Source organism: Nicotiana sylvestris, chromosome 11, assembly GCF_000393655.2.
Source record: "Nicotiana sylvestris chromosome 11, ASM39365v2, whole genome shotgun sequence".
NCBI lineage: Eukaryota > Viridiplantae > Streptophyta > Magnoliopsida > Solanales > Solanaceae > Nicotiana > Nicotiana sylvestris.
Window position 1 is genome coordinate 28186156 of NC_091067.1, and position 26242 is coordinate 28212397.

At 38.3% G+C, this 26242-nt stretch overlaps 1 protein-coding gene across 1 annotated transcript; it reads right to left on the reverse strand.

The window, feature by feature from the left end:
• Nucleotides 1-9745: 9745 nt before the first annotated feature.
• LOC104225223 (nucleotide pyrophosphatase/phosphodiesterase-like) lies at nt 9746-22857 on the reverse strand. The gene is made up of 12 exons (XM_009776988.2): nt 22558-22857; nt 21837-21928; nt 15242-15317; nt 15036-15158; nt 14141-14233; nt 13629-13758; nt 13336-13417; nt 13109-13241; nt 12387-12592; nt 12142-12267; nt 11155-11464; nt 9746-10355 (listed from the first exon to the last, which is right to left on the reverse strand). Exons 1-12 carry the CDS (start codon nt 22768-22770, stop codon nt 10050-10052), a joined length of 1890 nt encoding a protein of 629 aa, XP_009775290.1. The 5' UTR covers nt 22771-22857; the 3' UTR covers nt 9746-10049.
• Between the last annotated feature and the right edge of the window lie 3385 nt (nt 22858-26242).

Genomic DNA, 26242 nt, shown 5'->3' on the forward strand with positions numbered 1-26242 from the left:
TGAGTCGGTTTGTCTGAGTCAGGACCTCCGGCCTAATTCCTGTTGAGAGGATGCCATTCCTCGAGAATGGAACATGAAACGTAAGTACATGCTTTTGATAATAACTTGCTATCTTGTTTCCTCTTTTCTTTTTCGACTTTGCCTCTAACTCCTTTCAAATGGTGTATTTGTTGCTTGGTTTCCTGGCGCGGTCCTAGACCTCGAAGGTTGGGTCCGAAAACTGGTCTCTACTTTCTTATATGCAGAGCACTGCTGGCGTGATCTGGCCAAGGGTCGATGGGAGGCTAAAAACCATGGTGAGTCCCTTTGTTTGTTTACTTGTGTTTCTTAGAGAAATACTTACTTTATTTTATATGTAGGCCTTGGAGACGCCGTTGCCATGCGGCCACCCCCACCTGGCGAAGAAGAGACATCAAAGCCTTCCAAGGAAAAGGAAAGAAAAAGGAGGTCGCCTGCAAATTCCTTAAGGCGAAAGAAAAGTAAAACTCGATAGCCCAAGGTTGACACCGTCGCCCTATCTCCGAAAATAGCTCAACGCCTTCGGGATCAGGAGGAAGAGGAAGAGGATGATGACTTCCTGTTGGTAGCTTGGGAAAGAGGAATCTCTGACGCTCCAAAGGTCGCGAAACTGATGGCAACGGAGGCGGTTCAATCTCAAACCGAAGAAATTTCAAAGGGGAGCTCGAGCAAAGTCCCCGAGCCATCAAACAGAAAAGGTGCACCTTGTCCCGGGGGACGCTTGGTTAATAAGCTCGAAAAAACTAACTCCGAGGCTCTACAAAGACATGATAACACCCCAAGTGAATCACTTGGGATAATCAACATAGATGACTCGCTGCAGGGCCCGGTATTTTCTGAAGGGAAATTCTGAGATGCCTAGGACATGGGGACTCCCGATGTGGCAGCGACTCATGAAGGGAACGATATTTTTCGGGAGTATCTCAAGGGAATCGAAGAAGGTCCCGATCCCGATGCCTCATTTATTCTTGAGGAAGCCTAAAAGCTCCTTAAACAAGTAAGTATTGTCTTTCATTATTTCGAGTTTAATCATCATCTTTCGGATTCTGACCTCCTTTTCTTGTGAGAAGGACATGTCTCTTCACCGACAAGCATTCTCCAAATCTCGGACTGAGCTTACCCGATGCGAAGCCGAGCTTAAGAAGATCGCGGAAGAGAGGGATAGTCTTAAAATCCTTTATGTCAAGAAAGAGGGGGAGATCAACGATCTATGAGTTGAATTGATGAAGGCTTGACAAGAATGGGCTGATTTTGTTGAAAAGGTAATATAGACTTTGAGGGTCTGTTATGTACTTGATTGTTTTGACGACTAATACTTTTAATTTTTCAGTTTCATCATAAGGGCGAATTGGTGATGCAGCTTCGGGAGGAGCTTAAGATGAAAGAGGCCGAGACCTTGGGGTGGAGGCAAGGCATGGACAATCTTGTCTATGAGAAAGAAATTCTTCAAGAGCAGCTGGCTTCACTCGAATTCCAGTTTCAAAATGTGAAGGAGGAGAGCCTAACTCGAGGCCACGAAATCGAGGAGCTTAAAGCTAAATCCGCTACTGAGCTGGCCAAGGCCAAATCTGACGCTGAGGCAATTATGTCTTCGTACCAAACCGATGCTGAAGTAGCTAATGCTCGGGCAAAGGAGTTCTCTTCTGCGGCAGAAGTTAAGTTATCGAGTGCACTTGACCATGCTAGGCGACAATCCTGGAGGGTAACCCTTAAGGAGGTACATGCTCGCGGCTTCGATCTCTCAGCCGATATTGAAAGGGCAAAGATTTTAGAAGAAGAGGTTGCCGCTCTGCTTTCTGACCCCGAGGGTGACGCTCTCGAAGAAGCGACTCCTGAAGATGCATCTGCCAAAGATGTGACCCCGAAGTAGTTTTAGGTTTCCTTATTTTGTTTTTGTGCAAGTATCCCTTGTGTAATATCTTTTGTAATCATTTTTTGGAAATACAAGAGGAACTTTTTATCTCATCTTTGACTTGTGTTGGATTTCGTATTGTCTTTATTTATGGAATACTTCATTTGTATAACTTGAATGATTGGTCCAAGAATTGGTTTGGGCTTGGGATATAATAAACCCTTAGATCTTTATCGATAGATATAACAATCCTTGAGCTAAGTTTAAATTGATCTGATGTGAGCTCGGGATATCGTGTCTCTTGAGTCCGGGTCGAGTGAGAACGGAGTCTCGAACTATAAGTTTTTGTCCCTTAAGCCTTTCGAAGTTGGTCTTTAGGCTCTTATATATCGGCCCTTAGGCTCTTTAAGTTAGCCCTTAGGCTTTTTAAATTGACACTTAGGCTCTTTAAGTTGGCTCTTAGGCTCTTTAAATTGGGCCAATTCGGCTCTAGAATGGCTATATAATTTTTCCCTCATTTCAGCTAAAAGATTTAGTGAAAATTTAGTTATGTCTTAGCATGTGTTTTTTGTACCCGTTAGGTGTTTCAAAGGTTCGATGTGTCGGGACCTTGTTTGTGTACTGATAATCGAATACCTCTTGAGGTTTCTCCGAAGGCTGATGATTATTGAAGCCTTTAAATTATTTGAGGGCTAAATTTATCGAAGTCGTTTAAATTATTCGAGGGCTAAATTTGTCGAAGCCCTTTATATTTTGCTTTTGCCGAGGGTAGCCTGATTTAACCGGTTTTTACAATGTAGTTGAAGGCCTTTGATTTATAGGGGAAGTCGGACGTCTCCAAGCCGCATTATTTAGGCTGTAGCCTTATGACCGTAGTCTTTAATATGGTCGTAGCCTTTGGGTATGTCAATTGGACTTGTTTCCCGATACCTTTTCGAACTTGTTTGAAAAGTTAGTCCCCGAGTATATTGGCCTTGGCTTTTGTTTCGAGAGGATGCCTATTTGAGGTCTTATGAGTCCGAGCTTTTGGTGACTCGGATGTATTGACTGTCGATGACAGTCCCCGAGTATTCGGGGGTGCTTTTATGCTTTGGATCTTGAGCCGTTTCCCGTAGGATTATAAGTGTAGAGCTCATATAATGGTAGACCTTTTTGAGACACAAAGTGTTTTTCATATAAACAGAATACTTCTTCAAGTAATTCGATACATGCATACATGATCTGCTGTTGGGGCTCGACTATTCCATATGGACACTGTTCATCTGACCGTTTGGCCCATTACAAAGTTTTCCTATCGAGGCCCTCTTAAGTGTGAAGTATTTTCCTTGAAAATATAACCTCCGAGGGTGATTCCCCCCAGTATTCGAGGTTGATTGAAAAGAAGCCTTGATACTGTTAAGTTCTCCTTAGGTAGCACATAATTATTGCCTCATTAAAAACTTTGCCGGTAAAACCCATTTGGGACAAAATTTGATTTAAGGGAAAAAGAGTGTAACACTTGCTTTAAAACCTAAGGCCTTCGTGTAAAAAGGATATCTCCGAGATCTCGCACCTTTGATAGCTTTGATCGAAAATCTATAATAAGTTAGTTTTAAACCCAAATAGGCAAAGGATAAAGTCATACCTTAGCAGTAGTATCGTTTGAGTAATGATATGTTCCAATTGCTTGGCAGTTGTTCACCTTCCATTGTGCTAAGTTTGAAATATCCTTTACTGACAACTCCGAGGACTCGGTACGACCCTTCCCAATTCAGGCCTAGTTTCCCTTCATTAGGGTCTCGAGTATTGAGGGTGACCCTTTGTAGAACTAAGTCCTCGATTCCAAAGTGTCGAAGGTTGGTCATTCTATTGTAGTATCTTTCGATTCTTTGCTTCTGTGCGGCCATCCGAACAAGTGATGCCTATCGCTTTTCATCTAATACCTCGAAGCTAGCATTAATGGCCTCATAATTTAACTCCTCCGACACATGTCAAAACCTGGTGCTGGGTTCTCCAACCCCAACGGGGATGAAGGCCTCAGAGCCATATACTAGAGAACATGGGGTGGCCCTCATTCCTAACTTCGAAGGCATATTTCTCCGAGTTAAGCTTCATGTTGTATTTCCTCAAAATTGCGAGGGTTTTCTGCAAGTGAACTAATAGTCCTCTGCGCGCAGGGACTTAATCAATATATCATTAATATAGACTTCCATTGTTTTTCATATTTGTTCTTCGAACATTTTGTTAACTAGGCATTGATATGTAGCTTCTGCATTTTTTAGCCCGAAGGGCACTACGTTGTAACAATAAGTTCCAAATTTAGTAATAAAAAATGTCTTTTCCTGGTCCTCCGAGTTCATCTAAATCTGGTTGTGCTCGGAGTAGGCATTGAGATAAGTTAGGATCTCGTGGCCAGTAGTGGCATCAATCATACGATCGATGTTTGGCAAGGGGGAAGAATCTTTCGGACATGCTCTGTTCAAATTAACTACGTTGGCTAACCACTCGGGGTACTTTACCTCCCGAACAGATCCTATTTTAATAAGTTTAGTTACCTCGTCTTTTATGAAACCATTCTTTACCCCGGATTGATGCCTCTTTTTTCGCTCCACCAATTTGAACCTGGGATGCTTAGCCAATACGTGGTGATTTCCGGTGGAATCCCTGTCATATCTGTTGCTCCGATTCCATCGAGGCTGGAGGCGGTGATTGATATTTGGTCGCATGCTTACATTCGTTGCTTGATTTCTCCGAGGTTAAAGCTTTTGGTATCGGCGCCACTTCCTCAATTGCAAACATCTCTTTTGCAGCATGTTGCTCTCCGTAGACTATTTTCACTCCTTCATCTGTCAGGAACTTCATCATCTGGTGAAGAGTTGAAGGCACTTCCCTCATTTTGTGTATCCATGGTCTCCCGAGGAGTGCGTTATACCTCATGTCACCTTCGATGACATGGAACTTGGTGTCTTGTACGATCCCGACAATGTTTGCTGGCAAGATAATCTCTCCTTTTGTTGTTTTGCTTGCCATGTTGAAGCCATTGAGGACCCGGGATGCATGCACAATCTGATCTTGTAGGCCGAGTTGTTCCACAACCCTTGATTTGATTTTATTCGCAGAGCTACCTGGATCCACTAAAACACTTTTAACTTGAATTTTATTTAAAAGGATAGAGATTACCATGGCATTATTGTGGGGCTGAGATACGCCTTCTGCTTCTTTGTCGCAGAATGATAGGATGTCCTTGGGCACATAGCTCCGAGTCTATTTTTCCCTCGTGATCGACACCTTGGTGCGTTTGAACACAGGTCGTTGAGGGACATCGACTCCTCCAATGATCATGTGGATTACATGTTATGATTCTTCTTGCTCATTTCTCCTCGCATCTCTCTCCTTGAAGTGATTCTTAGCCTGATCACTTAGGAATTCTCGAAGGTGGCCCTCGTTGAACAACCGAGCCACTTCTTATCTTAGCTGCCTGCAATCTTCTATTCTATGACCATGTGTGACATGATACTTGCACATCAAGTTCGGGTTCCTTTGAGAAGGATCGGTCTGTATAGGCTTGGGCCACTTGGTGTCTTTAATTCTTTCGATAGCTGAGACAATCCCCGACGCACCTATGCTGAAGTTGTACTCTGATAATCGAGGAGCCTCGGTGGGGTCGGCACGCTTATCGAATCCGCTCTTACTCGTAAGTCCCCGAGAGCTTTGGCCTCGATCGTTTTTCCGATCTTTCTGAGGAGCATTCCAACCCGAGCCGTTGTTCATTCGATCGACATACAGCAGATACCATTCTTTGTTGAATCTTGATTCCCGATCTATGTCCCTCGGGGGCTTGGTTGCGAATCTGTTAGGATGAACTGAACCCGAGGGGGCTCCCAACTGGTCATCATCAACCCTAATTTTTGACTGGTAATGATTGTGCACATCTGACCATGTCACGGCTGGATACTCAATCAAGTTTTATTTTAACTACCAAGACGCGATCGAGCTTCTTTCATTCAAACCCTGCATGAAAGCTTGTACTGCCCAGTCATTGGAGACTGGTGGTAATTCCATTCTTTCCATCTGAAACCTGGACACGAACTCCCTTAACATCTCGTCGTTCCTTTGTTTTATTTTGAAGACATACGACTTTCTCGTGGCCACCTTTATGGCCCCGACGTGTGCTTTCACAAAGGCATCTGCTAACGAGCTAACATAGTTAGGAGCTAAGTTGTGATACCAAATCATAGCTCCTTTTGACAGTGTTTCTCCAAACTTGTTTAACAAGACTGATTCGACCTCATCGTCATTCAAATCATTTCCTTTGATTCCACAAGTGTATGAAGTAATATGCTCGTTGGGGTCAATAGTTCTATTATATTTGGGTATATCGGGCATGCAAAATTTTTTGAAAATGGGAATCGGAGCCGCACTCTAAGGGAATGGTTTTTGTATGAATTTTTTAGCGTCTAAACCTTTCAAAACTAGAGGTGCCCCTGGTATCTGGTCTACACGAGAGTTATAGGTCTCCACCTTTTTATCATTGATTTTAATTTTCTTTCCCGGGAGTCGATCCTCTTGGTTAGTCTTCGAGCATCCTCAAAATCGTGGGGTCAGTCTCCCCCATCTCCTATTCCATGTGTTCTTTGGACACCGGGTCGAGCTTCCATGTGTATATTTCCTTTGGGATCCGTGCCTAGATCTGCATTCAAAGCGATGTACGAACTAACATCAACTAGTTCCACATCTGGCACTTCCCCTGGGTTTATCGGTGGTACACTGACCCCTGCGTTACTGTTTACTCCAAGACCTTCATTATCATGAATGGGTGCATTTTGTGAGCTAGACATGTTTCATCCTGAGAATCAAAAAACCTTGACAAGAAAAAACGTAAAAATAATGTGTGTAATGAGAATCAGTAAAGAAATAATCACTATTATATTTAGCCTCACGGTGGGCGCCAAACTGTTTACCTCGAAAATACGAGTAACAATTAAATTTGATTTGCTCTTTTAAAGATATGTGATTTAGTTCAATACCAATTAATAATCAAGAAGTATGAAGTAGAAATGAAAGAGACAAGTGAATCAAACCAACGTTACTCAGCAGTAGTGCTCTCGTGCTCAGTGACCTTGAGGTAGGCTTAGAATAATAAGAATAATTAAGCAATAAATGTAAAATAAGAACAGTAGAGCTAAAGGACAATGCTGATGAACGGTAGGCAAAAAGATAGAGAGTATATTCTTTGCTCAATCATAAGATGATGTTACAAATGATTGGGGCCCCCTTTATATAATAGGGGGCAAAAAGGTATATTTCTATTTACAGTGAGGAATATTCTTGGTACAACTGTCTAACCGCCTAGTACGGAATCGTACAATCTTGTTCCGGGATTTGCGCCATGATTTGGGGACGTGACAGGAATCTAGCTCACTCTGTTACAAACCCATAATGGTACTATTTCGGGGTCGAGCACACTTGGCCTCGGTATTCCTCGAACTGCTATCTCCGGGCATTGCACTCTGTCTTCGAGCTCGAGTGTGGTTCACCGGTTTCAAACTCGACCTCGCCCGGACTCGGGCCTAGGACGGAACCTCGAGCCTATAAATCGGAGGCATATGATTTTGACTGTATAAACCATCATCATCATCATCATCATTATTATTATTATTATTATTATTATTATTATTATTATTATTATTATTATTATTATTATTATTATTATTATTATTATTGTTTCAGAGTTAAAGTTTAGAGCATTAGTAGTATTTATGACAACATACAATATTTATTTTGGTTGCCTTTCTGAAAAATAAATAAATAAAAATCGTTAAGTACTTAACGTCTATATCAATAGAACAAAGCATTGCAAACTTTGTCCGCAAAACAGCCGTTTTGAACGTATATCTTATTTTATTTCTTGGTCAGAGAAACGAACATTTAGAATTTTGAATTCGACACATGCATATGTTCACGCCCAACTCTAGTACTAAAAAAAAAAAAATTACTGCAAATATAATCCGGTTTAAGAGTTCAGAATCAAATCTCACAGAAAATTAAAGTTTTAACTACAATTCTGTCTTATCACTAAGAAGACAAGTTTAAACCTTTTTTTTGGTAAGAGGGGAAACCCGCAGCCGCTACAACCTCTGTCACAGCCTCTACCCTTCGGGTGAGCACTCTGTGGTGAACACTTTATGCACACTAGGTATAAATTATAAAGATTGAGATTTTATTTTTAACTTGTTATTCAATCTGTATTAATATAATGAATAACGAAACAACAAACTTTCTAAAACAGAAAAAAAAACAGTTTCAGAAAGTTAGCAGCAACAGAATGTCGAATTAATTTCTGGAAAAATAATTTCGGAATAAATCGAGCCCACTAAATGCACAATGTGTCCTTAAAGAAATTATTCCCTTCAAGTACCCGAGGTGCTGAAATATTATCCTCCTGGGATAGAACAATTTAACTCACCAGTGTATTGGTACCAAAAACTCTGATGAACTGCAAACCACTCAATGATTGTTAAACACACTGAAAAATTTTGTGCAGAAGAAGAAGAAGATTATAAAATTTTGTAAGGAAAGATTCTGGGATTCAAAGCATATTTATAGCCTTTGTGGCACTGCTTCTGAAAAGGTTTGCAACCTTTCAAAAACAGCCATGGATGTTAGAACAGGTGAGAATATTTCTGTTTGAAATATTGCGGGAAAACGGATATAAAAATAATCCGGGAAAGAAACGGACTGGACCGGGTCGTGTCACGGGTCTTGGGTTATTCCGGGTTGAATCTTCGTTAATTAATTAAATAATTGAAAGAAATTTTATCCAGAAATATTAATCAATCAATCGTTGACCAGATCCGAAACTGAAGCCGAGCAAGAGACGACGACGACGCGAGGCTTACTTTCTTTCCAACCCATTTAACACTGAGAGAAGTGTTTTCTCAATATAAGCATATTCACTTTTTTTCCACTACCAATGAGGGACACTTTGCTCTTTCTAAAGCAAAAGGGAGCTCACTTTTCCTCCACATTCTTCCTTCCATTTCTCATTCACCAATCTTTAAACCCAACAACTAATTAACTAATAAATACTAGAAATCACTCAAATTATCAGCTAATGAGAATGCAACAACAACAATAACAACCACAAGTTTTCACTGGTGGGATCTGGGAAGAGTAGAGTGTATGCAGACCTTACCCCTATCCGGGAGAGTAGGGAGTGTTTCTAAAAGACCCTCGGCTCAAGAAGATAAAAAGAGACAATATATTGATACCTGAACCATAGGCAGCTAATGAGAATGAAGTTGGAGAAAGGGTTAAGGAGGTCCAGAGTTATGATTTTCCTAATTATGAGACATATTTTATAAGTGAAGTATGGTTGTATTCCCTAACCCCTACCTTTTTAAAGTATTTGACAATGAAAAAGAATAGAGGAAATTCAAATTGTAACTATGAAGTTTGATTAAACTTTGGTAAAACAATATTTAGGTGTTTTTTCAATCGTATTTGAACCAATGTGTACATGACGTTATTTTGAAAGTGATTTAAAACTGTTTAATATAGTGTTGGTTGGTAAAAGGAAAATCTATTCCCAAAGATATTAACGAAAGATAGATAACAAAGTCTGCAAATTGAATAGTGTTCTAATAAAAAATTTAAATATTAAAATTGACGATAATATAAAGTATTGGCTTAAATAAGTCATTTTTGAGCTAGAATTAAGATATTTATAAAAGAAATAAGGTACATTCAGACATCTCTATAATTGCATCTCCATATAACAATTATTTATCATAAACACCAAAATTTTTTGGAACCGAGTTTTATATTATGTTATAATATATGTTCTTTATAACAGTGCTTCACTATTGTGCCAAAAAATATCGGAACAAATAAGGCTGTCATAGAGAGGTTTGACGGTATATTGTTCCGAAATTAAGAAAAGCTGGTTATTTACATAATTACATCCAATTAACAGGAGGCAATATGAAAGACAAAAAACATAACAAAAAAAAGGAGAGATTTAGATACTACAGTAATATCTCTAGAACCAACTTAAAGGTACTCTTTCACCTCTTCAGCGGACCTACCCGACGCAAATTCGAATTAGCCAGGTCAACGGGCTTCACATACTAAATGGTTAAAAAAAAAAAAACTTAAAGGTTACTTATTCCTTGCTACATACACTTGTAGATACAGTAGTTTAACTAGCCAAAGTAGTTGGTTCACAACCATCATGCACACAAGCTAAGACATCTTTATAATCTCTTGAGATTGTAAAAGAATCATACACTTTACCATCTCTGCTCTTCTTGTACTCAAAGAGAAGGGAAGACTGGTTAAATGCTGTAAGTTTGACAAATCCATAGTCATAATCTTTGAACACACTCCATGTGGTGTTGATGGTGGTGAATTGATTCAAATGGCTTCCTCCTCCACCAACAACAACATGAATTGTTCCGTTCACTACGCCTGAGTAGTGTGACGTCTCCTTGTTCACACATTGATTCTGCCCATACAACAATTTGACAACAATGAATGAGTGATTTTCAAACATCTAAATGAAATAACACTATCAATTCCACTATTGTCGCAAATTCTAGTTCTTTCACTTTGAAAGGATTGAACTGGATGTGCATGTTTAGTCGGAAAAGGATTATGGTTTCAACAAAAAATCCAAGAATTTTTTTAACTAGAGGTGGCTATCCAAACTCGTTATTCAGATATCGTTAACGTTAAAACTAGCAATATGAAGAAATAATGATGTGTTCTACACATGAAATACTAAAATCATGAAAACAAGTACAAGTACATGAACTGCAGCGTTGACAGATACAATACAACTGCATAGAAATGCAACAAGGAGAAAAGGAGATCAAATTCTAGTATATCTACTATGAAGAGAAGACCAAAAGGAGTAGTGAGTTTTTGCCACTAATTGAATTATATTAAATATAAGAAAAACATGTAATATCAAGTAGAGTCGAAATCAGTAAATAAAAGGGTAGCCCGGTGCACAGAGCATTCCGCGTTCACGCAGGGTCCGGATAAGGGTCGGACCCCAAAAAAGTGTGATGTAGGCAGCCTACCCTGATGCAAGCGTCAATGACTGATTCCACGGCTTGAACTCGTAACCTATGGATCACACGGAGACAACTTAATCGTTGCTCCAAGACTCTCCTTTGGTCGAAATCAGTAAATATTGCGAAAAAGAGCAAAAACTAGGCAAATTCTGCATGTAAGACATTTGCCTGAATAAATCATAGTTCTATAATACCCAATTTATGTGTAGAAATATAATTGCATACCTGGTAAATTGGGCAAACTCTTTCATAGTTATGGACATGTCCAAAGAATGCCATATCAACCTTATATTTTTGCCAGAGTTTTTGTAAGTGCTCCCTGCCCATAGGCTCTTCAAATGAGCCTTCCTTAGCATACCAATCATTGGAAGAGTAACCAAGAACACGATGAGCGGAGAAAATCAACCACGGTTGTTTGTGTCTATTCGCTGATGCAAAGCATTCCTCAATGAACTTGTATTGTTCAGATCCCTCTCTCCAGTCATGTTCAGTGTCTCCTATGCAGAAGTGGAACATGCCATAATCGGCTGCATACCTGTCAACAAGATACACACTCCGTGTGAAAATCGACACGTTGATTAAATTAAACTGCAAAAATAACAACAAATCCAATGTGGTCCCACAGATGGGGTCTAGGGAGGGTAGCGTGTATGCAAAACTTACCCCGACCTTATGAAGGTAGAGAGGCTGTTTCTGATATACCCTCGGCTCAAGAAAAATATGTAAAGAGAAGAAAAAACAAGGGAAAGCAACATGGCGCACTAGTTAAATGAAGGCAGCCGTCTTCTCAAGGACTACTCAAGAATTTTAACTTGTTAATAGAATAAGTCAATTCGGCGATGAATCCATAGAATACCCAAATTGAAGTTAAAGTAGTAATGTGCTGGTAAGGCAAGTCCATCCGGTATCCTGTTCTAGTGCTAGCTGATACAATACTGAATCATCCATTGCAAATATTTATCATTCTCCTCTGCCTTCCAAATTCCAATGATGGCATATCGGATTTAATATAGAAGCAAAATCTACAATATATGGTGAAGAAAATGATGTTTCTTAAATATGCAAAGGATATGTTTCAGACTTCTTAGCAGTGTTGTCAAAGGCGACAAGCATAGGAAAGCACCAAGGTCTATCCGAGCTTTAAGCACAAAATGTAACAAAAGTGAGTATTTTATTACAGAAAGGATTATATCAAGAATATGAATCGCATACCAGAACTTAGCTCTGTTTTCTGCTGGAACGTAGTATAATGTTTCGGCTGGTACACCACATTCTCCACCTGAGTCCAGACCAGTGTATAATGATCCGCTGTTCTCCCAAGTTCTTTCATGATTACCACTGCAAAACAAATTTTCGTCGTAGACACTTAGAATAACAAGAACTATATGAAATACAATATCAAATAATTAAAAGCAGACCATCTGCATTCACAAAGGAATTCTTGACGATGAACACACCTTGCAATCATGAAAGGTACTTTCGACGTTATTGGTTCCACCTGGGCTGTAAATTGGTCCCATTGTGAGATATAGCCATTTGCATAGGGGAGATCTCCAATAAGGAAAACTATATCAATGTTATCAAGGTCCTTAATAAGGGTGTCTGTTGTCATAAGTGAGCCGGGCTGATAATTAGCATATTCATTTGAACCATCGCGCTCTTGCTGAAACAACAAAAAAAATTAAAAAAAATTGTTATCAATCTAATGTACACGAAGTATTTTTAAAGGTTTAAAGTTGAATGATCATAAGCCAAGTACAAGGAAGCTTGGTAATTTAGACTTGGATGCTAATGCAAGAAGTGAAATAATTAGATGCTAGTGCAAGAATCCTCTCTAAGTAAATGCAAGTCTTTTCAGTTACAATGCTCCGGTCAGTCTTTTCTCTTTTGTTTGATAGGACCAACTTATTTTTCATAGTAAACAAACATTTGAATTTTGGATGGCATATTAACATTAATTCTATGTTTGATGCACACGTCTCATCCTCCCATAAAATCAGACATAGTACAGCTATATGATTTCGTTTTCCTTCTTTTTCGTTGATCTGGAAACTGACCATGATGATTTTATGCGTGTATGCTGTTTCATATATCGGAAAACCACATTCTTCAAGATTTGGAAAAGAAAATAAAATAGATTTGCATTGTATTACAAGAACAGGTAATAATAGTAGATTACCTTCCCCATATCTCCAAATATCACAACACGTTGCAGTGACTCTTGTCCTGGAAATGGAGGAGATTTAAATGAATATTGCTTGCTCCAAACAATCGAACCATTGTTTAACAAGTGAGCCAACTTGTATGTGTACCTGAAATTTCACAAATTAAGAGCTCAAAAAGGGATGTATATCTCAACGATGAAGTAACTTTTCGCTAGAGAAATCGGTCACTAGAAAAACTTACACCATGTTTGGCCACAAATCTTTCAGGAAACTAGTATGTATGAATCCAGGATCACGCCATCCCACACTTCTAGCAGGCGTTCCTACAAACGCATTCATAACATTATTCAGTATGAAAAAGCAAAATGAATGCATAATACTAAATCAATTCGAATTTCACCCTCTCCTACTCTATCTTCAACTTCAGTCAGAATACATGAATAAGAGAAGGAGAGTAAAATACACATGAAAAGTGAACATCAGGCATGCCTTTTTCAACTGATTAAAACAGTTGTTGAATAACAGTCCACATACCACACATGCTGTTCCGATGAAATGTCAGTGTCCCTGCTGGGGAGCGTTGTTGAGCTTGGCCCTTCCAACCCCATTCGACGAATGGAACAGCCTCGTCTATGTTGTAACCACTTGTCCATGTAAGGGTCATCTAAAAAGGAAAAAAAAAAAGCCACAAGTTAATCTCAAGATTTGATGCGACCACTGGATATGATGCTTAACAACTTAACATGAATCTCCAATTTGCAGGCTGCAGCGAGAAAAATGGCAGCCCGGTGCACTAAGCTCCTGCTATGCACGGGGATCGGGGAAGGCCCGGAGCAGTGACAAAGCGGAAGCTCTAACAAGGGGATTCAAAATAATGAATCAAGTTAACATGTTCTCCAATTTAAGGAGTTGATAAATCAATTACCTTGACACACTACTACATTCAATAATTGTTACTGAAGGCCCTGTAATAACGGATAATAATGGACATGCATATCTTAATGAAAAAAAATATGCTGAAAAAATCATAGCACGATAAAACTTACTATATCCCATGACTTCCCAAGAGCAAGACGCGGATAAAGAGGCGCTTTTGGATTGGCAAACGCGATGTGATTTGAGATGGCTATCAACTTAGGCTGTAACATACATATGAATCTATTAGTTCAAATCCAAGTCTCAAGAAAGTTTCTTTAAAATATAGCACAAATAAAAACTATAATGATCATTGTCATGAAGTAAAATGTCCTACAAAGCTCAAGTACTTACCCTAACTTGGAGAAGCTGAACTGCTGAAGTGATTAATTTAGACAACACCAGTTTGAGTTTCATTGCTAATTTCCAATTTATAAAAATTCTCAATTAGTTCAAGTTACTTGTCAACTAACACACTTGATTATAACCAAAACAAGAGAAAATACCTTTCGTAACTATACTTTCGGATTTATAAGGTTAAAGTTAATATACAAAAGTTTCAACTAAATCATTCACATATCCAACACATTATACACAACTTGATATCTCATTCTTCAGTAAGGTTTCCTAATTTCAAATGGATTTAAGTTATATACTCTGATGATATGGGTGTTTTAGCGCTTGCTACTAAGGAGAACTTCATTCTCGGGATTCAAACCGAGACCTCGAGTTAAGAGTGGAAAACCTTTACCATCACACCACATCGAAATGAGAGCATAAGTACATTGAGAAATTCAAATGCCAACACACACAATAACAAAATCAATATCAGCAACAACAACCACCACAACAAAAAAAACCCAGTATAATCCCATTGGGGTATGGGGAGTATAGTATGTACGCAAACCTTACCCCTACCAAGAAAGTGGAGAGACTGTTTCCGATACACCCTCGGCTCGAGAAACAAAAATCAGTATCAGCAAAGAAAATATATATATAATTTGCAAAATATGGAAAAACACTTGCATTAGACAAACCACCAGAGAAGAAGGCAAATGAGAAATCCCCACGCTGGTTAATTAGCCTGAACTTAAGTGAAGTTTTCCCAGTCTTTGTGTAATTGACATTGTTGTAATTTGCAAATTTGAACTGTAAAAAAGAAAAGAAAAAGTATAAATCAAGATAATTGGAAGTCCATTAATTAATATGGAAATATAAGTTGTTAGACATACCTTTAAGGGGGCAGTACATAAAAATGGAGCACCAAATTGTTGTTCATCAATTGTTACTGGGTCACAAATTGATTCACTGCAGTTGAACCATTTACTAATTGTTAGATTTACTAATTGTTGGTTTTGCACAATTGCTCCGTCCTTGTGTTGGTGTTAATCATCTATTTGATTTTGAATACAGTAAGGGGATCTACTGTAAGCATCTATTTGATTTTGAATTTCATCTCAAATTAAAGCTTAGTGTTAAATAGTTGGGCTTGGTTTTAATCTTTACCTTATCGCTGTTGAAAAGTGTTTTCATTTTCTTTTGGTGTTGAAAAGTATTTTCCTCGAAATCGAATTTTAACGTTTAAAAACGTACGTCAGACCGTTACTGTTGCCGGCGAACCCTCCGGCAACGGCGACCAGGTAAGTGACCCCGACCCTCCCCCCTCTCTCTCCTCTCTCTCTCTCCTCCCTCTCTTTTCGTTTTTTTTCCCACCTTTTCTTCTTCTCCTCCCTCTTAACCCTAGAAGCAGCCATTTTTTCCGGTGACTTGTCCCCGCGCCGGCGTCTTCTGTTTAGTCCGGTTGCAGCCCAACCCCCTCCCATGTTCTTCTTTTCTCCTCTTTCTTCTTTTCTTCTTCTTTCACAGCCCGCTGTGTCTCTGCAGCGCCGGTGTTCTCCGGCGACGTCAGACCGGTCCGGCGGCAGCCCTGTATTCCTTTATTTTTCTTGGTCCCGTGGTGTATTTTGTGTGTTGCAGGTAGCATTTTTGTGGCCCTTTGGTGGCGGGAGGGAAGTGCACGCGCAAAGCGCAAAAGCAGTAAACCATTCCAGCTGGCAGGAACAAGAGCAGTGCGTCGGGTTTCTCAGCGTACGGTATACACCAAGTCGAAAGTCTCGGTTAGGGACTGTGCCTATTAGCAGTGAGCGGCACATGCGTGTGCCGATGAAAGGAACAACCTCGATAAGGGTCAACAAAGGTCGGCAAGAATTGGATGCGAACGTGCTAGGTGGACGCAACATCGTCATATATATCAAGACAATCCCCAGGTTCTACTCGTGGGAATTGGTATCTCCCCTTATTCATTTTCTTTTATTGTGTTAGTTAAATTATTGCAATCTTTGTTCCTATTTGTTTATCCATCGTATTAGTGCGCTTATAGTTGTAGAGTGTCTTTGTCTAACTTGGTCTGTTGCCTTGTGTGTATTAGGGATTCCCTTAGTCTGTCGTAAGTATAGTGGCTGTGGTCTGGGATGGTCGAGTGAGGTCATGTCCTCGGGGGAGCGGGGGGTGGGGCAGGATGTAGGGCAGGGGTTAGGGGGTGGGTCGGGAGGTAAAGGGAACAACGGTGCCTATAGGTTAAGAATCGGGTCATGGAACGTAGGTACATTGACGGGTAAGTCTATAGAGTTGGCGAAGATTCTCCAGAAGAGGAGGGTCAATATAGCGTGTGTCCAGGAGACAGGGTGGATAGGGTCGAGGGCGAAGGATGCAGACGGGTATAAACTTTGGTACTCAGGGGTCGAGATAGGTAAGAATGGAGTGGGTATCTTGGTGGATAGGGAACTTAGAGAGTCTGTGGTCGAAGTTAGAAGAGTGAATGATAGATTGATGATTATTAAGTTGGTGGTTAGTGAGTACACCCTAAACGTCATTAGCGCCTATGCGCCACATGTGGGCCTAGATGAGGAGGTTAAACGACACTTCTGGGAGGGGATAGATGAGATTGTGCGCCAGGTTCCGCCTGCCGAGAAGCTATTCATAGGAGGGGACTTCAATGGTCATATTGGGGCGACCGCAGGTGGTTATGGCGAGGTGCATGGAGGTTTTGGTTTTGGGGAGAGGAGGAACGGTGGAAGTACTATGTTGTTGGACTTCGCTAAGGCTTTCGGGTTGGTGATTGTAAACTCTATATTTCCGAAGAGGAATGAGCATTTGGTTACTTTTCAGAATGCGGTAGCGAAGACTCAGATTGACTATCTCCTCCTCATGAGGTGTGACAGCGGGCTGTGCAAGGACTGCAAGGTAATTCCATATGAGACACTCGCGACGCAGCATAGACTATTGATGATAGACGTTGGTATTAGGTTAAAGAGGAGGAAACGGACTGCTCAGGGAACACCGAGAATCAGGTGGGGATCCTTGACTAAGGATAAAGCCCAAGAGTTGGAGTTGTAGTTGTTGACTATGGGTGCTTGGAGAAGCAATGGGGACGCAAACACTATGTGGTCAGCAACATCAGACTATATAAGGGCGTCTGCAAGAGAGGTATTAGGGTCTCGACCGGTGTCTCTGGTGGGCATAAAGGAGACTGGTGGTGGAATGAAGTGGTCCAAGGTAAGTGGAAGCGAAGAAAGCAGCATATATGAAGCTAGTGGGGAGCATAGGTGAGTAAGAGAGGCAAGCGTGCATGGAGAGATATAAGGTAGCTAAGAAGGAAGCTAAACTGTCAGTCACAGAGGCTAAGACTGCGGCTTATGGTCGTCTATACGAGGAACTAGGGGAAAAGGGCAGGGAAAAGAAGTTATTTCGGCTGGCCAAGTTGAAAGAGAGGAAGGCTCGGGATTTGGACCAAGTGAGATGCATCAAGGACGAAGATGGTAGGATACTGATGGAAGATGCCCAGATTAAGAGGAGATGACAGACTTACTTCCATAAACTTCTGAATGAAAAAGGGGATCGGGATATTGTGCAAGGCGAATTGGAGCATTCCGAGAGTCACCGTGACTCCGGACACTGCAGGCGTATCGAGGCTGAGGAGGTTGTGGGGGCTATGCGTAAGATGAGTAGGGGCAGAGCAACCGGGCCAGACGAGATTCCGGCGGAATTTTGGAAGTGTAGGGAGAGCAGGTTTGGAGTGGTTGACTAGGTTGTTTAATGTTATTTTTAAGGCGAAGAGGATGCCGGATGAGTGAAGGTGGAGTACGGTGGTTCCATTGTATAAGAACAAAGGTGATATCCAAAGTTGTAACAATTATAGGGGTATTAAATTACTGAGTCATACCATGAAAGTATGGGAGAGAGTCATTGAACCGAGGGTTAGGAGGATAGTGTCTATATCCGACAACCAGTTCGGGTTTATGCCGGGTCCTTCTACCACAGAAACTATACACCTTATTAGGAGGTTGGTGGAACTGTACAGAGAGAGAAAGAAGGATCTGCACATGGTGTTTATTGACCTAGAGAAAGCGTATGACAAGGTTTCTAGAGAAGTTCTCTGGAGATGCTTGGAGACAAAATGTGTGTCGATTCCCTATATTATGGCGATTAGGGACATGTATGATGGGGCCAAGACTCGGGTTAGGACAGTAGGAGGTGACTTTGAGCATTTTTCGGTTGAAATAGGGTTATACCAAGGCTATGCGCTCAGTCCGTTCTTATTCGCCCTGGTGATGGATGCATTAACAAACCATATTCAAGGGGAGGTGCCATGGTGCATGCTATTTTCCGATGACATAGTTCTGATTGATGAGTCACGAGCCGGGGTTAACGGGAGACTAGAAGTTTGGAGACAGACTCTTGAGTCTAAAGGTTTCAAGCTGAACAGAACGAAGACGGAATACCTGGAGTGTAAGTTCAGCACTAAGCCGGGGGAAGTGAGTGTGGATGAGAGGCTTGAATCACAGGTTATCCCAAGTAGAGGCAGCTTCAAGTACCTTGGTTCGGTTATCCACGGGGGAGGGAGATCGATGAGGATGTCGCACACCGTATTGGGGTAGGATGGATGAAGTGGAGGTTAGCATCCGGAGTTTTGTGTGACAAGAGAGTGCCAACGATACTCAAAGGTAAGTTCTATAAAGCGGTGGTTAGACCGGTGATGATGTATGGGGCTGAGTGTTGGCCTGTTAAGAACTCACATATCCAAAAGATGAAAGTAGCAGAAATGAGGATGTTAAGGTGGATGTGCGGGCACACTAGGATGGACAAGATTAGAAATGCTGATATTCGGGAGAAGGTGAACGTGACTCCCATTGATGACAAGATGCGGGAAGCGAGACTCAGATGGTTCAGACATGTACAGAGGAGAAACCCAGATGCTCCAGTAAGGAGGTGTGAGCGACTGGTTGTGGAGGGCACGAGAAGAGGTAGAGGGCGGCCCAAGAAGTATTGGGGAGAAGTGATCAGGCAGGATATGGCGAGGCTTCAAATTTTCGAGGACATGACACTTGATAGGAAGTTATGGAGGTCGAGTATTACGGTTGTAGGCTAGGAGGTAGCTGAGTCTTGCGTTACCTTGTACTGTTGTGAGCCTAGTCTGGTAGGGTTTTTGTCTGAAATAGCTAGGGGCGTTGCAGTGTCGTACTATTTTCTCTTTTCGGTGCAGGACCTATTTACTAGCCATCATTTTTGTTTTGCATTTTTCCTTCTGCATTTTATGTTCCTATTTTTCCTATGTTCTCTGTGGTGAAACTAATATTCTCTCCTATTTTTGTTTTTCTTATTATCTTGAGTCGAGGGTCTTCCGGAAACAACCTCTCTACTCCTTTGAGGTAGGGGTAAGGTCTGCGTACATATTATCCTCCCTAGACCCTACTTGTGAGATTTTACTGGGTTGTTGTTGTTGTTGTTAGATTAACAAAAGATAAGCAAGAGTAAATTTCTAATTGAGCCAATTATGGTTTATTTGGATCTTAAATTTTTTTTTTAACTTTTAGTTTACTCTTTTCGTTTTCGACATAAGTGGCTTAGTTTTGAGATTATAATTTTTGTTTTTACCTTCAAATAGTAAAGAACATGGCACTCAGGGGCGGAGTTATGGGCTGAAAGATTTCACCGGAAAATTATATTGTACATATAAAGTAAAATACAGTTTATAACTTTCTATATTATATTTTGAATCTCATTAACATCCTTCAAAAACATAGCTTAGTGACTTTAGTGACAGTCCCATAACACTTATTCAATAGTTACATTAAATCAAATAATTTAATTGTAATTAAAAATTAAGTGAAAACATATTAATAAATCATAGTTATATAATCAATATGTAAATAAAAATACGTATTTTATATTTATTGATATGATATAAATAACAAAATACGGCTAAACTTTTACCTAGAACACCATTACAGCAGTATGACTAACCAGTGGACTAAATTTTAAGTCACGTGAAAAGTATGAACAAAAAAGTTTGCGTGATAGATAACTCCCAAAATGTTATAACAAAACAAAAAAAAAAATGATTAACCTAAGAAGTAAAAGAGAAAAATGGAATAAAAGTGGCATGTGCACTCCTACTCCAACCATTACTCTTTGCGTCTCAAATTATTTGACATGTTTTTTCTTTTACAGGCCCCTTAAAATAATTAATTAGAAATTTTTTTAGATTATTTTATTATTATTTATGTGTTAATATAGAATCTCTCTTGATTTAACATTTACTCTATTTATGTATTATCTCCATCTTCAAGAACAATTACTAGTAAGGGTAAAATAAAAATAAAAATAATTAATTTTGTCTTGAACTCCTAAAATGACAAATAATTTGAAATATTTATTTTTAAAAATCACGACTAAAAATTTAAGATGGAGGGAGTATTATTTTTTCGGTATTTCCTCTTTTTGGTTGGCTATATAATTTTTTTTTTGTCTTAATCTGCAGCTATTTTTGGAGCAACATGCACTTCAATTATTTTAATTTATTATCTAAATTATTGGGGTTGCTAGTGGAGTAGATGAAGAAAGAGTACAACAATATGATCTTTAATTTCAACTTTTTTTGATTTTTTAAAATTACAATCTAAAGTAGTATAACTTTAGTTCTTTGACTCAGTAACTTTTATTTAAATATGAATAAACGATGACAGATGCACGTGTAATGAAACAGAGAGTACATCCAAACAATAATACTGTAGCAAAAAGTAAAATTAGTACTCCACTAACTTTAATTAAAAAAGGATAATGGACACGTATGAGGGATTAAAGATAGAGTTATCAACTAAACAATAATCAAGTTATTTATATAATTATAATAAATTTATAAATATTATTTAGTTATCAAATAAATGATAATTAATATATCATCACATATATTAATATGTTTAAAGACCATCACATAAATCATTAACCTACTACATTAATAGTGTGATTTTTCTTTTCTTTTTTACAATTTTAGTGCACATGACCAAAATCGAGGAAACCTTAGTACCTTGTGAAATTCAAGAAAATATTCTCTCGTTCAATGATTATAAGCTTTTCCCTTCGTCATCCCTTCGTCATCCCTTCGTCATAAGTCAAAAAAGATATCTTTCATATTGAAAATTTAAAATTTATTATGCATCATTTCTAATTTTTAAAAAATGATTATATTTCATAATACTGGAAGTAAGTTGAATTGGCACTCGAAAGTTTAAAAAAAAGGCGTATAATACTCATAGGCGAATTTAGAATTTTTAGTTTATGAGTTCAGGCTATAATTTATTTACTTATTGAGTTCTAGATAAATTATTTTTACACATCCAAAGAATTTTTTAACACAAATATTAGGTTTGAGCCAAAGCTACTGCCCATAATAGTACTTTGTATAATAAACTTATGTAATTTCCAGAGTTTTGTGAATTATCAATCAATTATAAAAGTATTGGAATATCCAAAGGATTAAAACTTTACTTGAATTTTGCAGGAGAAAATACACCAATCCAGTCATCATTTGTGGGCTTTGCATTCTTGAGGTTTATTGTAACCCATTCAACATCTTCACCCTGTAATCATCCAAAATTTGCATATTATAAATCCACTGACAAAAAGGGAAAAAATGAGGAAGAAAGTATTGAATAATAAGAATATTTTCTAACATTAATACCTTATCCAATATCTTTGTCGAAATATCTAGCATTAAATTTAAAGAAACTTTATGCAGTTTTAAAAGTTTATGTTACTTAAAAAGGATAAACAAGAAAGTTAGTAAAGTTTCCAAAATGACACATATTATAAATTTTCTAGCAAAATTATTTGTAGATTTGAAATTCAATAATCATACTAAATTTTCAATTATAAATAATAAATTAGAATCCTGAAAAATTAGAAGGTGTTAACTTACAATTTCAAGTAAGTCGAGATCAGCTATATGGACATAAAAATTATAATTTTTTGAAAAAATTAGTATTTGGAGTTAAGTTAAAAAATAGTATTTGGTATGTTTGAATATGCATTTCACTTGAAAAAATATTTCAAAATCTACGAACAAACGGTCCTAAAATCTTGAACACCCCTTAATATGTTCAGTGAAATTTCTAGTTTAACCTCTGCTTCAATCCAACATTTTTAAGAGGTGGAAAAAAAAAACAGAGAAAAACAAGAAAATAGTGGAGCTGCAGAATGTGAAAATTACCGTAGAGCCGAGAAGAGAAGATCCAGCAACTTTAATGGAGGCAGATTTACGTAGAGCAAGAACAGTTTTGTGTATTTGAACTCTTGACAATGGCTGTTCCCCTTGGCTAAGGTCATGTTCATGGCGTCCCAAACGAATATATTCGTAGTTATCACCTAAAACAATATTATTCAAAGCCAGCAGCCAAAGTAATAAGTAGAATTTGTTCCTCATTTTTCTCCCTAATTCACTTTCTTTTGTGAGAGGAGGCGACGCAGGAATAGGTGAGTGGAATATATTTACACTTTATAGACATACAAGAAAGAGAGGGAGAGGAAGATTGAATCACATGAATAATTAAATAGTATGAAATTAGGATTTTCACTTGGGGGTTTAAAATATAAGGAAATAAATATAGAGAAAAGTTGTGGGGTTTCAACATTTAGTATATATACATAATAAATAATTTTGATCTTGTATATACAATATAATTTTTAGATGATGTGCATGTGAACCCCTTGCGCTCCTAGCTCCGCCCCTATGCACAGTAACAACAAAAAGAAATTTTACACGTTTAATATATTTTAACCTGTTATAATACGTTTCTTGTCTTATTTTCTAGAATATTAATCCTAATTTTTATGAACAATTTCTTATAATCGTTTTCAGGTGACTTGATGATATAACAATTATTATACACTGTAAGCATATAAAAATTAAACGAATGAATAATTGATGGTTGTTATGAAATAAAAGCAATTTAGTAAAGCATGAACAAGAAATAAAAGCAATTTAGTAAAGCATGAACAAGAAATAAAAACAACTTAGTAAAACATGAACAAGAATAGAGATAGAGAGAATGAAAAGATTTTCTTCTTCAATTGTGTGTATTTTCCTATCTATTACAAGGCCTTTATATAGACATGAAAAGTGAAGAAAATATGTCATGGAATATGTCATTGAACATAGAAAATATGTCATTGAATATGTCATTAACCATTTGAGAGAAAGATCATGGAGGAAGAGTAGACATCCACCATATTTTGATTTTTATCATAACACTCCCCCTTGGATGTCCATAAATAATGTGCCTCGTTAAAACCTTATTAGGAAAAAACCCTATGGGAAAAAAAATCCTAATGAAGGAAAAAGAGTACACATATTTAGAAATACGCCTTTTGGTTGCCTCGTTAAAAACCTTGCAAGGAAAACCCAATGGGACAAAACCTTGTAAGGGAAAAAGAGTACAACGCGTATTAACTCCCCCTGATGAGATCATCAGTTCACATCGTTGAGCCTTCGTATCCCAATCTTGTACACTAGTTTCTTGAAGGTTGACGCCGGTAGATATTTGGTGAACAAATCAGCCATATTATCACTTGAACGGTCCGTTGCACATTAATATCACCATTCTTTTGAAGATCATGTGTGAACAATAATTTAGGTGAAATGTGCTTTATCCTAACTCCTTTATGAATCCTCCCTTTAATTGGGCTATGCATGTTGTATTTTCTTCATACAAAACTGCGGGTAGTTTATCACACTTCAAACCACATTTGTCTCGAATAAGATGCATAGTAGACCTCAACCATACACATTCTCGACTTGCTTCATGAATAGCAATTATCTCAGCATGATTAAAAGAAGTAGCCACGATTGATTGCTTAGTCGATCGCCAAGATATGACAGTGCCACACATGTAAACACATAACATGTTTGAGATCAAGCCTTGTGTGTGTCAGATAAATACCCCACATCGACATAACCAATAAGATCAGTATTGCAATCATTGCCATAAAATAAGCCCACACCGGTAATCCCCTTTAGATAACGCAATATGTGCTTGATTTCATTCCAATTTCTCCTTAAGCGGAGCTATATCTTGCTAAGACATTAACTGAAAAAGTTATGTCATGCCTTGTAGTGTTAGCAAGATATATTAGCGCACCAATTGCATTAAGATATGGTACTTTAGGACCAAGAAGCTCTTCATTATTTTCATGAGGTCAGAGTGGATCTTTATTTATATCGAGTAATCTCACAACCATCGGGGTACTTAATGGATGTGTTTTATCCACATAGAAGCTCTTTAAAATCTTTTTAGTGTATGCTGATTGAAGGACAAAAATTCCATCTTTCATATATTCAATTTGTAGACCAAGACAAAATTTTGTCTTTCCAAGATCTTTCATTTCAAATTCTTTAAACAGTCTACTGCTTTAGGAAGTTCTCTGGGAGTTCTATGATATTTGAATCATCAACATACATGGCGATTATAACAAATTCAAATCCATATCCTTTTATAAGGACACAAGGACAAATTGAATTATTCTTATACCTTTCTTTCAACAAGTATTCTCTCGGGCGATTATACCACATGGGCCCTGATTGTTTCAATCCGTATAAGGATTTTTGAAGCTTTATTTAATAAATTTCTTGGAAACCTTAATATGCTCCAAGACAATTTAAATCTTTCAATGATATCCACTATACGCATATCAAGTTTTTCATATATTGCCAGATTAAAACCTGAAGTGACTATATCCACTATAAGAGAACATGTCTCCATATAATCAATGTGAGGATATTTACTAATTTTCTTGTGCCACAAGTCGTCTTTATGTCTATCGACTTGAACCTTTCGCACAAGAACACATTTATACCTCAATTGACTTTATACTTTCAGGTGTTGGACTATCCGTCCAACTTCACATTTTTCAAGTGAAGTCAATTTCATTGCGTATTTTTTATTTGGCCAATCTTTTATCCGTCCAAATTTCATGACAGATTTGATCTCAAGATCCTCGTCAATATTAATCATATTGAGCGCTACATTATATTAACAATATCGTCGACAATCATTTTATGTCGGTTCCATTATTACCCAATAAAGACATAACTTATTGAGATCTCTTTATTTCATTATTTTCAGGTACCTGAGCCTCTCCCATGAGGTCTTATGAAGTGTTATGTCGTGGTGCTCTTCTAGGGCACTTGCCTCCTTATTATGACCATTTTGAATATTTGCCCCTCTCCTTCTTCAAGGAGTTTTATCTTTGGAACCGATTGGTCTGTTACACTTCATGCGTGCCATAGACTCTGTCCCTCATGGACTTTATTCTATTTGGAGCATTAGCAGCTGAAATATGACATTTAGCTTTGGGTCAGCAAATGCGTCTGGCAATAATTTGTAAATGAATTATCACTTGAACTTCAAGTTTATATTTTCTTGTACGAGGATCTATATGTATTCATAATAATTCATTTCACGTATCACTTTCTCAGCTGCCCATTTTCTCCCCCTAATGTTGGGATCACCAACACATTTCCCAACCATCTTTTTTTAGCATAAATATGTAATTGGGTCTAATATAGTCATTTTAACTATTTTACTTTATTTCGTTGCAAAAAGAAAAATCACAAAAATATATATATAAATTTTAGTTTATGTATTTCTCATAAACTTGAAAAATACAAAAAATTGTACTTTATTTTGGTACTTTATATAAATTCGAAAATTACAAAAAAAAATATAAGCTGTCACACCTCCTTTTTCCGCACCCGAGAGGGTACAAGGGAGTTTTTCCAATTAAAGGACAATCGAAACGGGATGAGTTTATTTATTTCAGAGTCGCCACTTGGGAGATTTAGGGTGTCCCAAGTCACCAATTTTAATCCCGAATCGAGGAAAAGAATGACTCTATAT

Bases quoted from the DNA above. Each gene is read 5' to 3' on its own strand.
- LOC104225223 (XM_009776988.2), bottom strand. From the start codon at position 22,770: ATGAGGAACAAATTCTACTTATTACTTTGGCTGCTGGCTTTGAATAAT. The intron at 12,593-13,108 runs GTAATCTACTAT...TTGTTGTTTCAG, and splicing joins TATTTGGAGATATGGGGAAG to CAAGAGCGCGATGGTTCAAA. The intron at 10,356-11,154 runs GTATGCAATTAT...TTGTATGGGCAG, and splicing joins GAGTTTGCCCAATTTACCAG to AATCAATGTGTGAACAAGGA.